Consider the following 13,465-nt stretch of genomic DNA (forward strand, 5'->3'; position numbering starts at 1 on the left):
AAGCAGAATTTTGATGTCTCTGCTTAGGGGTCCAGGCGGCTATGTGTGGTATTCTGGTAGCTCAGGCTGTGCTTTGGTGTGCCGAGTGTGTCCTTGACCGTTAGTCTGACGACTGGTCCTTGGTGGAACAGGACGTAACTAAAATTGAGATGGCTGCCTCTTATCTCTCTGATGCCCTGTATGACTTGTGGATATCAGCCAAGTCCATGTCTCACGGGGTAGCCACGTGTCGTACCTTGTGGCTTCGAGCTTGGTCGACGGATGCGGCTAAGCTGACAAAATTTCCCTTTTGGGAGGTCTTTTTTGTTTGGCAAGGATTTGGACAAGTTATTTCAGACAGACTCTAAAATGCCCCCGCCTGCCTGAGGACCATACCTGTGTGCCTGTGTGGATTGGCATTGCTCAGGAGTGTTTGCATGAGTCCCGCAGATATCACCGTGGTCGAGGGGCTGCTTCCTTCCTGGCCTCTGGGTCATCCCGGGGTCGCCTCTTTCAGCGCATGCAGTCCTTTCGGGGGGCCCGTCAGGGGGGATGTGATTCCTCTGCTGGCCCCTCTGTCCCTGGCCTGCCCAATGACTCCTTGCCAGCATCTCCCTTGGTTCTGGTGGGTGCTCAGTTGCGAGGTTTTTACCAGGGGTGGGCCAAGATCACATCAGATCAGTGGGTCCTGGAGGTGATTCGGGACGTTACGCTCTGGAGTTTTCCCGCTCGTTGCCAGATTATTTTCTCGCTTCTCCTTGTCAGGTGGCATGGAAGCAGCGAGCTTTTCGCCAGATGTTTCAAACATTGTGAGATCTCAAAATGATAGTGCATGTGCCTCCGTCAGATTGGGACACCGGCCAATATTCAATTTACTTCATGCTGCCCAAGAAAAAGGGGACTTTCTGGTCCATCTTGGACCTGAAAGGGGTCAACAAGGCTCTGCGAGTTCCGTCTTTTCGCTCGGAGACCCTGAAATCTGTCATTCTGACGGTTCAGCCGGGGAATTTCTGACCTCTCTCAATCTGACAGAGGCCTACTTGCATGTTCCAATTCAGGCCTCCCATCAGCGGTTCCCTCGCTTTGCGATCTTGGGTTGGCACTATCAATTTTGTGCGCTTCCCTTAGGTCTGGCCACAGCTCCTCAGATTTCACCAAATGATGTGGTTGTGGCAGTGGCCTTGCGCAAGGAGGGCATTCTGATTCACCCGTATCTGGACAACTGGTTGAACCGGGCAAAGCATTTCTGGAGAGAGCCCAGGTTACGACTTGGGTTGTGGAGTTCCTGCAGTTGCTGGGATGGGTAGTCAACCTGTCCAAGAGCAGTTTGGCTCCAACTCAGCGCCTGGAGTGCCTTGGGGTTCTTTTCGACACCGGCTTGGGGAAGATCTTCCTGCCGGAGGCCCGCGTGGCCAAGTTGCAGTTGCAGATTCATCTTTTGTTAGCTTCCCGTTGTCCTCGGGCCCAGAGTTTTCTCCAGGTTCTGAGGGTCAATGGAAACTTCCCTGGACATGGTTCGGTGGGCCTGAACTCACATGTGCCCGCTTCAGCGTGGTCTCCTTCAGTGGTGGTCACCCCAGGTGCACGATCTGGACTCTCCCGTTCCTCTTCAGGGGTTAGTTCGTCGCAGTCTCAGTTGGTCTTCCAATCTAGTGCAGGAAGAGAGTCTGGACAGTTCTTATCACGTGCCGGTCTCCTCAGTTGGGGAGCTCAGTGTCTCGGTCGCTCGGTTCAGGGCAGTTGGTCTCCGGAGAAGGCATCTTGTTCGATCAATATTCTGGAGACCAGAGCCATGCAACTGCCGTTGCTAGCGTTGCCAGGCCTTGTTGACGGGCAAATCAGTTTGGGTACTCTCGTACAATGCCACGGTGGTGGTCTATGTCTATCATCAGGGGGCACCAAGAGTCATCTAGTGGCGCAGGAGGCGGTTCTGCTCATGGCTTGGGCAGAGACTCATCTTTTGTACATCTTGGCTTCTCACATAGCAGGAGTGGAGAATGTCCAGGCGGCACTTCCTCAGTCGGCACGTGCTAGATCTCGGAGAGTGATGTCTCGGTCCCACAGCTTTCGAGTTGATTGTGTGAACTTAGAGTCAGCCGGTCATGGACCTGATGTCATGAGTGTCAACGCCAAAATGCTCCGGTTCTTCAGTCGGTGCAGGGATGTTCAGGCCGAGAGGCTGGATGCTCTAGTATATCCATGGCCGATGGCGGGCCTCCTGTACATATTTCCCCCAAAGCCGATAATGGGCAGAGTTCTTCTTCACATTACTCAACACCCCAGCCACGCGATTGGTCCTGGCGCCCAAAGTATGTGGATCTGGTTCGTCATCTCGTGACAGATCCTCTTACACTGCCTTTCTTGCCTGACCTTCTGACTCGGGGTCCCATTCCGATGTTCAATCCGGGTCCCTTTTGTCTTAAGGCTTGGCTCTTGAGCGTGAACGCCTAGATAAGAAAGGCTATTCAGATAAAGTGATCTCAACTCTCTTGGGATCCCGGAAACTTTCCACTTCTAGAGCTTATGTGCTTGTGTGGCATCTATTTGAGGAGTGGTTTGCTGCACGTGGAGTGCGTCCTTTTCGTGCCTCTTTGCCTAACATCTTGGAGTTCTTACAGGATGGCCTGGAATGGGGCCTGGCCTGGTCTTCTCTCCAGGTTCAGCTTGCAGCCTTGTCCGCTTTTCGCGGATTGCTACAGGGTCGGCGCTTGTCATTTCTGTCTGGTGTGGTTCGCATTTTGAGAGCGGCCAAATTGCTTCGGTCGGTGCAGCCTTACTCTTAAAGCGGTCTTTATGGTGGCTATTACTTCTGTGAGACACGTTTCTGAGCTGCAGGCTTTCTCTTGTAGGCCTCCCTTTCTGGAGTTTACTAGGGAGTGTGTTGTGTTACGGTTGGTTCATTCTTTTCTACCAAAGGTAGTTTCACCTGTTCATGTCTATCAGTCAGTAGTCCTCCCGGTGTTAGGGAGTTGGCAGGGCTCTTCGGAGCAGAAAGCAATTGCACAAGTTGGATGTCTGTCAGGTCCTTCGCTGTTATGTTCAGTGGATTCAGGAGTTCCGGAATTCGGATCATATCTTTGTCCTTTTAGTGGGTCCTCCTAAGGGGGATGGTGCTTCTAAGGCTACCATTGCTTTTTGGATTAAGGAGACTATCGCTTCTGCAAATGTTCCTCGGAAGAATTCTGTTCTGGATTTTCTCAAGGCTCATTCCATTCGGGGTCAGGCAGCTTCTTGGGCTGAGTCTCCAGTGGATATCTATAAAGCTGTGGTTTGGTCTTCTCTGCATTCCTTCGTTTGCCATTACCGTGTGGACGTTCAAGCATTTCAGGATGCGGTGGTCGGTGAGCGTGTTCTGGTGTTGGCCCTTCGGGGGTCCCACCTGTGATGGGTACTGCTTTGGTACGTCCCATCAGTGAAGGCTGTACCGGTCTGGAGAGGTTGACAAAGAAGGAGAAATTAGGTTCTTACCTGCTAATTTTCTTTCTTTTTAGACTCTCCAGACCGGTACAGCACTCCACCCTGTCTGTTGTCATTTGTTATTTTGGGTTTTGCATGTGAAGATTTTGCTTTTTTTTTCTGCGGGTTCTAGTATTTTTTTAGGGCCGGGGAGATCAAAGAACTGCGGTTGTGGCTTGGCTGGCGTAGCTGGCGAGCTGTGGGGACATTTTGCTTCAGGGGTCTATCCTATGCATTTTCCAACAGCATTCCTATATATTAGTTGTTTGGAGTGTTGTTACTGTTTATATTAGCTTTTCTTAGTTCTGCTTGGCTATTTGGCAGACTGTTAGATAGAGGGAGGGACAACTATTAAGTACTATAACTAAAAGTTTGGTCTCAGTCTCCACCCACTGGTCATGGTGAGCTATTACCCATCAGTGAAGGCTGTACCAGTCTAGAGAGTCTAAAAGAAAGAAAATTAGCAGGTAAGGACCTAATCTCTCCTTGGTGGTAGATTGGAGGCATGAGAATAGGCATGAAGATTTACATTTTTCAGGGTGTATTATGTACCTGTTCCCATGCAGGCACAAGGTACATGGATACAAAACCCTTGTAGTGTGTTCGCCAGGTGGATTTTCCCAGTGGGCCTGATGAGATTTATCTGATCAGTGGGGATGGCCAAGATTATTCAAGTAACTTGATGAGATATGGACAAATCTTTGAATATCAGTCTCTGGGAAGATGGGATGTTCCATCCAGCATTCACATGCAGGTGGCCAAAAGAAATCTTTATACACTGATTGTATTCACGAAGAAGGTGTCGCTAAAGAACTTGCCAGCAAGGTTTGATGTATGTTAGCTTGGTGGGCAAAATTAGAGGAGAGTGATGTTCAATTCTTGACTCTTTCATGTTTTTGTCCATTTCTGCTGCAGGTGGATTTTCCACCTGCTCCAGAGCAGCAAAGCACACTCCGAGTCACATCACCTAAGGCTCACCTGCGGCTTCAGTTTCCAATACCAGACTTGCGGCCTGAGGCAGCACGCAGACCCTGGGCAGAGAAGGCTGTCCGCAGGGAATGTATGAGACTGGACTTCACTGATGCTGAGTTCCAGACAGAATTCTGTAGCAGTGCTGCCACCCCTGTAGCAACCCACATCAATCCTACCAAACTGGACTTCACCTTCAGCGACTTGCATGGTAGGAAACTGGAGGGCCAGTAGGGGCTGTGTGCTTCTATAGAGAGACCTAGGATCCCTTCCCTCGCTTCAGATCCTGGACAAATAGCAGCTCGAGGCCTTGCAGAAGGGAGGACCCCAGATGGGGAGGAAACCTTGTGGGAAGGCAGAATTCAGATGAGCAATAGAGGAGAGACTTTGCAGGGGCACATCATTATTGGGAAACAAATGAATTTTGACTGGTTCTTGGAGCTGGGGAAAAATGGTGGTGTTTTCACTGCCTGCTTCAGAGACTATAGCAGCCCTTAAATTCCTGCTGTTATCTTCCAGGTGTTTATGAGGATGGCGAGAAGGCTTCAGTTCCTTGCATTCATGTCAGCAAAGCCCTTGACCCTTTACACAAAGGAGCAGGGAGGAAATATTTATTTCCAAAGTGAGTTATCTGTGAAGTACTATCTGTTAGCACATTGCTGTTGTGTTCTGTAGGGGGGAGGGTGTTTGTGGGGATATGGGTGTGAGAAGCTTATGCTGCTGTTGCCTATAACATAACTATTCTTTAGGACTGTGAGGGGAATTTGCACTACCATTGCATGTGAGGAGTTTATACTATTCTCTTACTATGCCTGTCTTGTGATGAGCCTCTGTGTGTGTGAGAGGGAAGCTTGCACTGCCACTGCCCATGCAGAGCCTGTTCTGTGGTGGAGAGGATTTTCAACATTTTATTTTCTTGCTTTCTCTGTGATTTGGGTGATTACTTTCTGGCAGGATTACGGTGACCCTCCGGCCTCCTCACAGCACTTCTCCCTGGGATACAACATTGGAGAAGAGTCAGGAGATGGAGCTGTCTTCTGTAGAGAGCCCCTGCGAGCTGAAACAGCTGGAGCCCTCCCCCTTCTCCTCCAAGAGGACCATGTACGAGACCGAAGAGGTTGGAAACCCCCTTCACCCCTCGCAAGCAAAACCAGGGCCCAGCTTCAGCTGGCAGGAAATGATGGCCTACCTCATGATGCACACTGCCTCTCCAGGCGACTTAAAGGAGCAATCTAAACGTATCCCTTTTATTACAATTACAATGCCCCTGTTCCCAGAAAGGCTCAGTCCAACTGTGTCCCGTAAGGATATGGTTTCAAACAGTGTGTTATGTACAGGTGCTTTTAAAATAACCTAGGGATATACATATTCCCGATGCATAGTATGTACTTTCCCTCAGTATACACCTAGGTTTTCCTTAAGTGGAGTTGCAACATAATGCATGTATCCACAGAAACCTATGCAGGCTGTTTGTGCCTGCCTCAGAGCAGATGTAAATGTCTACACATATCCAAATTTTCAAGTTTATTAAAAATTTACTGCCCCTCACCTTGGGGGTTGCCTTCAGGGCGGCTTACAATCTAAAATCCTTATATAATAAAACTAATTTCAGCATATTTCCTGGGTGGAGGTCTAGGGGTTGGTTATTTTGTAAATGTATATTGGTAAAAAGGGTGTATATATCCTTTCATAGGTGCCTTGTTTTATGAAATTAGCCTCTATGTTGACATTCAATTTTAATCCCGTTATAGATAAGTTAGTTTCCTCTTTGTCCAGCTAGACCAGCCAACACTAGTGGGTTGTATGCCCCAACCAGCAGTTAGATGTAGAGAAAGAACAGACAAGTTCCGGTAACATCACAGTATGATAGCAAATGTAGTAAGGAGCTAGTCAGTATTTCTCTACCTCCAGCAGATGATACAGGTTGGACTGGTGCAACTGTTTTTTTTGTTTGTTTGTTTGTTTATGCGGCCCGACTTCCACAGTGCCTGGCTATGACTAATGACTTGCTGGTTGAATCCTGTGCTGCGTCTCTTGGGTTTTTTTGTCTCCTGAAGTTTGGACCACAGTCCATCTTGAGGTGATTTTGGTGCGTTATGCACCTCCCATTAACCCAGGTCCCCACTTGGGCAGCTGACATGACCATGCTGCTTGTCCATATAAAACCTGATGAATTATCAAGACTATTCTGCACCCCACAAATTATCAAGCAACCAATGTAGTTGCTTCGTAATTGGGGTCATATGCATAGTTCTACCCACCCTGTCAACACTCTTGCCGCTGCGTTCTGAATTAACTGCAAAACCTTAAGTTTACATTTTGCCACACCCAAGTATAACATATTGCAATAGTTGATTTTACAGAGTACTAAACACTGCAATACAGTACAAAAGTCACACTGCAACACTAATGGTTTCAACTGTTCAAAACAAGCAGCTTAAAAAAGATGACTGCGCTACTTGTGCAACTCTTTCTTCAGAGGGACCACACAGTCTCCCAATCGCATATCTGTAGGCCAAACATTTTCTTTCATATAAGCATTACTTCTGTCTTAGCAATATTCAAAATTAATTTATTCTCATTCATCCATTGACCAACTGCACTCATACATTCATTCCACCATCTAATAAATCTCTCACCCCATCCAGACACAGGACAGAAAAACTATCCATCATCAGCATAGAGCTGGTAGTGAACATCCAATTTCATAAAAATCTTCCCTATGGAAACCATAATATATATTAAAAAGAAGGGCTGGCAATGCAGGCCCTTGAGAAACACCTGGCCACACATTCATTAGTTCAGAAATTACATCTTTACTCAACATCTTCAATGATCGCCCTGTCAAATATGACTAAAATCATTCATACGAGGGCTGTTCAAAAAGTATCGGACCTTTATTCATAAAATATACTTGTATTCAAATACAACAATCTTATACTAATATCCTTCAAAGTAGTCCCCTTGAGCTGCCACACTCTTCTTGCAATGGTTCTGCCACTATCAGAAGAAGCGCTGGAATGCTTATTTTGAAATTGCTCACAACGGGTCTGTCGCATTCTGCATGATGCCTTCTCTTGACTGAAATCTGATCCCTTTCAGGGGCATTTTCAGCTTGGGGAAAAACCAGAAGTCACACGGAGCCATGGTGAGAGAGTAGGGAGCCTGAGGAATCACAGGTGTGTTGTGTTTGGCCAGGAAACTCCATATCGTGATGGAGCTGCCAATAGCCCGCTGCCCACAGGTCCAGCTGTTTGTGTCTCACAGCATTACGAAGGTCGATGCAGAACCTCTTGGTAGTACCCCTTGGTGATGGTTGTGCCGTGTAGTGCATACTTGTGATGAACCACACCACTGGAGTCAAAGAGGACGGTTGGCATGACTTTGACATTGCTGCGGACCTGCCTTGCTTTTTTTTGCCTTCGGGGATGTTGAATGCTTCCATTGTGATAACATCAACTTGGTTTATGGGTCGTACCCATAAACCCAGGACTCATCACCAGTGATCACTGTGCTGAGGAAGTTGGGATCACTGTTCACAATCTCCAGCATGTCCTGTGCGATCTCCAGAGTTTCTTCTGCTCAATTGTTAGCAGCTTTGGCACAAACTTCACTGAAATTCTCCTGAAGCCCAAATCCTCAGTCAAAATGGAATGAACGGATCCAACGCTGATGCTCGCCTCATTTGCAAGTTCTCTGATCGTGATTCGACAATCCTACATCACTAGGGTCCTCACTTGGTCAATGACAATCTCATTTCTGGATGTTGAAGGCCTACCAAAACGTGCTTCACTCTCCACTGACGTGCAGCCATCTCTGAAGCAGTTGTACTACTCCTTCACATGTGTGGTGCCCATTGCTTCGTCCCCAAAGGCCTGTTGAATCTTGTGCATCATTTCCTATTGGGAATCGCCAAGCTTTACACAAAATTTAATGCAGTAGCGTTGTTCAACTTTTTCTGTCATTTTGTCAAAAATGAAAATCTGATGGCGCTCACTTACATTTCCTCACTCATCAATGGTCTGCCGGCGACTGACAGCTTCTGTAGGCGGGAAAAAATTCAAGCGTGCGCATTAGGGTCACCTACATACGTGCACCAAACCACGCCTCCCTAGCTTTATTTGTTTATGCAAGAAAAATTAAGGTCTGATACTTTTTGAACAGCCTTCGTATGCCTTCCCTTTCACTCCCAAAGTCTGTAGTTTAGATCAGTGTTTTTCAGTTCGGTCCTGGAGTACAGTTAGTTTATTTGATATACCGAATTTCTTAACAATTGTAGTCAACATAGATAAGAAGATTGTTACTTATCTGTATTGCATGGTGGCAAAAATTCAACTCTGCAACTGCTCAGGGTACATTCTTAAATTCTAAACTGCTGTCATAGTCTTATCTATGTAGAGTTTTTAGGTGTAATGAGAAGCAGGTGGCAGAGACAGTGAACATGCTGCTATGATCTCATTTGCAACTAGCTCCATGAAAAATCACTAGAGTTCAGGTTGTGGGTCTGAGCGTTCACTTAATAACACTTTTTGAAGCCAGTTTGATAGTGAAATTTTACTATATATATCATATTTATTATTATCTATTTAAGGTGATCAGTGATAGAGCTGTTAGTTTATCACTATTTGGTAATTTGAATTTCCCTAGTATATAGTGGTGTTAAACTAAGAACATAAGAATAGCCTTACTGGGTCAGACAAATGGTCCATCAAGCCCAGTAACCCGTTCTCATGGTGGCCAATCCAGGTTACTAGTACCTGGCCAAAACCCAAGGTGTAGCAGTATTCCATGCTATCAATACAGGGCAAGCAGTGGCTTCCCCCATGTTTTTCTCAATAACAGACTATGGACTTTTCCTCCAGGAACTTGTCCAAACCTTTCTTAAAACCAGCTACGCTATCCGCTCTTACCACATCCTCTGACAATGCATTCAAGAGCTTAACTATTCTCTGAGTGAAAAAAAAAATTTCCTCTTATTGGTTTTAAGCTTATTCCCTGTAACTTCATCGAGTGTCCCCTAGTCTTTGTAATTTTTGACGGAGTGAAAAATCGATCCACTTGTACCCGTTCTGGATTTTGTAGACTTGTACCCGTATCTCCTCTCAGCCGTCTCTTTTCCAAGCTGAAGATCCCTAACCGTTTTAGTCTTTCCTCATATGAGAGAAGTTCCATCCCCTTTACCATCTTGGTCGCTCTTCTTTGAACCTTTTTTAGCGCCATTATATCTTTCTTGAGATAAGGAGATCAGAATTGAACACAATACTCCAAATGAGGTCGTACCATGGAGCGATACAGGGGCATTATGACATTCTTAGTTTTGTTAACCATCCCTTTTTTAATAATTCCCAGCATCCTGTTTGCTTTTTTGGCCACCGCAACACATTGGGCGGAAGATTTCATCGTATTGTCTACAATGACACCCAGATCCTTTTCTTGGGCGCTAACTCCCAAGGTGGACCCTAGCATCCAGTAACTGTGATTCAGGTTATTCTTCCCAATGTGCATCACTTTACATTTGTCTACATTAAATTTCATCTGCCACTTGGATGCCCTGTCTTCCAATTTCCTAAGGTCCGCCTGCAATTTTTCACAATCCGCATGTGTTTTAACGACTTTGAACAGTTTAGTGTCATCTGCAAATTTAATCACCTCACTCTTCGTTCCTATTTCCAGATCATTTATAAATAAGTTAAATAGCACCAGTCCCAGTACAGACCCCTGCGGCACTCCACCGTTTACTCTCCTCCATTAAGAAAAATGACTATTTAACCCTACCCTCTGTTTTCTATCCGATAACCAATTCCTAATCCACAACTGAACTTTGTCACCTATCCCATGACTCTTTAATTTTCTCAGAAGCTTCTTTACAATCTTTCTTACTTCACCCTCATTCAAAATTCTTAACTCCATCTCATCCTTCCAATTCATTCACATTTGCCCTGTCTTCCTCCTCAAACTCCACAAATCATCTTACCTGCTGGTCAATCATCTGAATTTAACTCCTAAGTACTCTGCAAAATCAGTGGCATTTGACCCTTGTATCAAGTCTTTCTGCTCATATCCACTCACAAAAATCTTCATAATACTCTTGGTCTATCCATCACTGTGTGTACTCTCTGCTTATTGTATTCACCTTTTTTTTGTTCACACAAGGCTACATATTCCATTAGGTGCAATTTATAACTTTTCAAATCATCGATATCATGTGATCTCTGCCATTTACGTGCCGATTGACACTTCTTCACAATAGCTGAACACCTGTTTTGAGTTCAGCAGTCCTGTTCTGTACTCTTTATGGAGAGTGAAGATAATGTCATTTGTTTCATTTAATTCATTTTGAGAGTTTTCAGAGGATCTTCTTGTTGGGGTCTTAGTTCTGCTTAGTTCTGACTAGCTCAAGGCTGCACTTGCTGTTGTACCAGTGATGCCACTGGAACTTCTCTGTTCTTTCTTTACCTTCATCTGCTGGTCAGGAAAAACAATCTGCTGGTGGGGACTGGTCCAAAGGGACTCGAGAAAGGAAGTTAACAAGTAAGAAAAATGTCACCTTTTTCCTGACCTCTTCCTGCCACTCCCTTCAGTTAACAGCAAAAACAATGTGAGTGGACGTAGGTGAGCCCAAGAAACAGAATGCTATGCACAGATACTGCTGACTTGCCAGGAGTGTGAAAACCTATTTCTGTATTCCCATATTTTACTTTTTATAAATCTTGAAAGGCCATTTCAGAGTTGGGAATGGAAGGATTTGTGGAGTAGCAAGGGCAGGTATTTGCTTTTATTGTCAAGGGTTTTCCTTCATGGCTACTTTGTGCAATATCATGCTCTCTGTTGTCACAACTACTTCTCTGCTCTGCTTTTTCCAGATGGTGATCCCAGGAGACCCTGAGGAGATGGCTGAGTTCCAGGCAGCCACAGTGGCCATGTCTCAGTACACACTGGAGGTGACCTTTCCCTGCGCACACATCTTCCTTCCTAGCAAGGAGTTCTATGAGAGCATCTATAATAGGTATGTAAAACCCACAAATTCACACATCAACATCCTCATCCCTCTGCTAGGGTATCTCACTCCTATTCTGCAGTGTCCCCTGTTGCACAAGTGTATACACTTGCATGTGCACACATAACCTCCTTGCTGCCAATGTGCCCTCCCCTGCAGCAGATCACACATGTACAATACCCCCCACATCTCTGTCAGTGTTACCTCCTCCTACTCTTCAGCAACCCTTGCTTCACAAGTATATGCATGGTCAACCTCCACAAATCTCACTTCTCTCCTGTTGCATGAATGCGCACACACAGTAACACCACTGCCCCCAGGGCTGGCCCTCCACTCCCTCACTCTGGGCAGCTCAAGACCCCAATCCCCCCCAAGTGTCCAGCATCTTCACCTTCCTTTCTCTTCCCCTTCTCCCAGTGTCAAGCATCTTCTCCCTTTTTCCCTTTACAAGACCCAGTTCATCCCTTAGTCTGCTGCTTCCACCCAGCCATCATGCAGCTTCAAAAGTAGTGCCCATAGCATTGGGCCATTGAGCATGTGCCTGTGCTCAAAGCCTGCTGTTTCCTGCCTAGTAGAGCACAAACCTTTGTCAGAAGGGTGCAATATAGTAGGCCTTGAGTACATGTAGTTGCTCATTGGCCCATCACCGTGCTGACTGTGACTTTTGCATGTTGTTACTATTCTGCCAGTCACAGTGCACCACTGCTCTTTCCCCCTCAACTTTGCCTCCCTGGATGCCTAGCAGGGCTGGCTTTGCCAGCCCCTGTGCCAGTGTACTATACTACTGTCTTTATTACTCCCAACTACACCAATACACAGCCTTCCCCCAACAGTGTACTTCACTCTTGGAATGTAAAACCCCCTGCAGCTCCAGTACACATGCACTATCGCCAGTACCACCCACCTTTACTAGTGTATAGCTCCTCCTGCTCTCTGACACTGTCTTTCTTCTTATAGGATAAACAATGACCTCTTGATGTGGGAGCCTGCTGACCCTTTCTCTGGCAGCACTGTCTCTTTCTCTGGCACTGTGCCAGTCAGCACCTTCTTCCCTGGCAAAATGTTTGGATCCACTTACCAGCAGGAGAATTTCCAGATGTGCAAGTCTGCCTTTAAGCTAGGTAAGCGAGGGCGGACCTTGGAGCTTTGTACAGAGAAGAGATGGGGAGGCAGGCCACAAGGCCATCAGCTGTGGGCATGCTGCTGCTGCTACTACTACTAATCATTTCTATAGTGCTACTAGACATACACAGCACTGTACACATTCTTTGCAAGTACTTCTTCTGTCCCTGGTGGGCTCACAATCTAAGTTGCTAGATGTGTTGTTGGTGAATGAAGGATAGCCTAGTTGCTAGAGCAGGATGCTGAAAACCAGGAAACCCAGGGTTCAAATGATGCTTCTCCCAATGACATGCGTTATGACTTTGGGCAGGGGCATAGCCACAGGCGGGCCTAGACGGGTTTGGCCCACCCAGTTTAGGCTCAGGTCTGTCCACCCAACAGCTACAGACCGATGTTGCCGGCAGCTGGCCCAGAAGCCTTCCCTCTGATGCTTTTTTCATTACATGTTAGAAGGAAGGCTTCTGGGTCAACCGCCAACAGTGTGTAGGACCCACTGACGGCAGCCAGAAAAATGAGGCTGCACGGGCTGGGGGGTTGGGAAGGGAAGGAAAGAGAAGCTGCATGGGCTGGGGGTGGGTGGGAAGGGAGGGAGGGAATGTGAGAGGTTGCACGAGTTTGGGGAGGGAAGGAGGAAAAGAAAAGAGAGAGGCTGCATGGGCTGTGGGGGTGGGAAGGGAGCACCTAGACTTTGCATGTCTCTGTTCAAACAAATAAATAAGAACTTGTCAATTTATAGCAAGGATTAAAATATTAAACCATAATTTGCTGTAGATGTTGATTTAACTAAACTTGTGGTATTATGTTGTTTACATTTTAAAATTATTCTTCCAAGGAAGAAAATGAATTGCTATTAGTTACTTTATTTAAAAGCAAAAAAATGAACATTTTATTTGTTTCTACTTAATGTTTCACTAAATCAGAATTTTTAAGTACTTGAGCATT

At 46.2% G+C, this 13,465-nt stretch overlaps 1 protein-coding gene across 3 annotated transcripts in view; it reads left to right on the forward strand.

Moving 5' to 3' along the window:
- ATG2A (autophagy related 2A) overlaps positions 1-13,465 on the forward strand; it is a 207,209-nt gene that overhangs the window by 97,311 nt on the left and 96,433 nt on the right. For all 3 annotated transcript variants that reach the window (XM_033954151.1, XM_033954153.1, XM_033954152.1), the window contains exons 15-19: positions 4,351-4,615; positions 4,924-5,026; positions 5,359-5,521; positions 11,268-11,410; positions 12,359-12,522. In XM_033954151.1, coding sequence (XP_033810042.1) covers positions 4,351-4,615; positions 4,924-5,026; positions 5,359-5,521; positions 11,268-11,410; positions 12,359-12,522 — 838 coding nt within the window. The remainder of the gene's footprint in view (positions 1-4,350; positions 4,616-4,923; positions 5,027-5,358; positions 5,522-11,267; positions 11,411-12,358; positions 12,523-13,465) is intronic.

Source organism: Geotrypetes seraphini, chromosome 8 (genome assembly GCF_902459505.1).
Source record: "Geotrypetes seraphini chromosome 8, aGeoSer1.1, whole genome shotgun sequence".
Taxonomy (NCBI): Eukaryota; Metazoa; Chordata; class Amphibia; order Gymnophiona; family Dermophiidae; genus Geotrypetes; species Geotrypetes seraphini.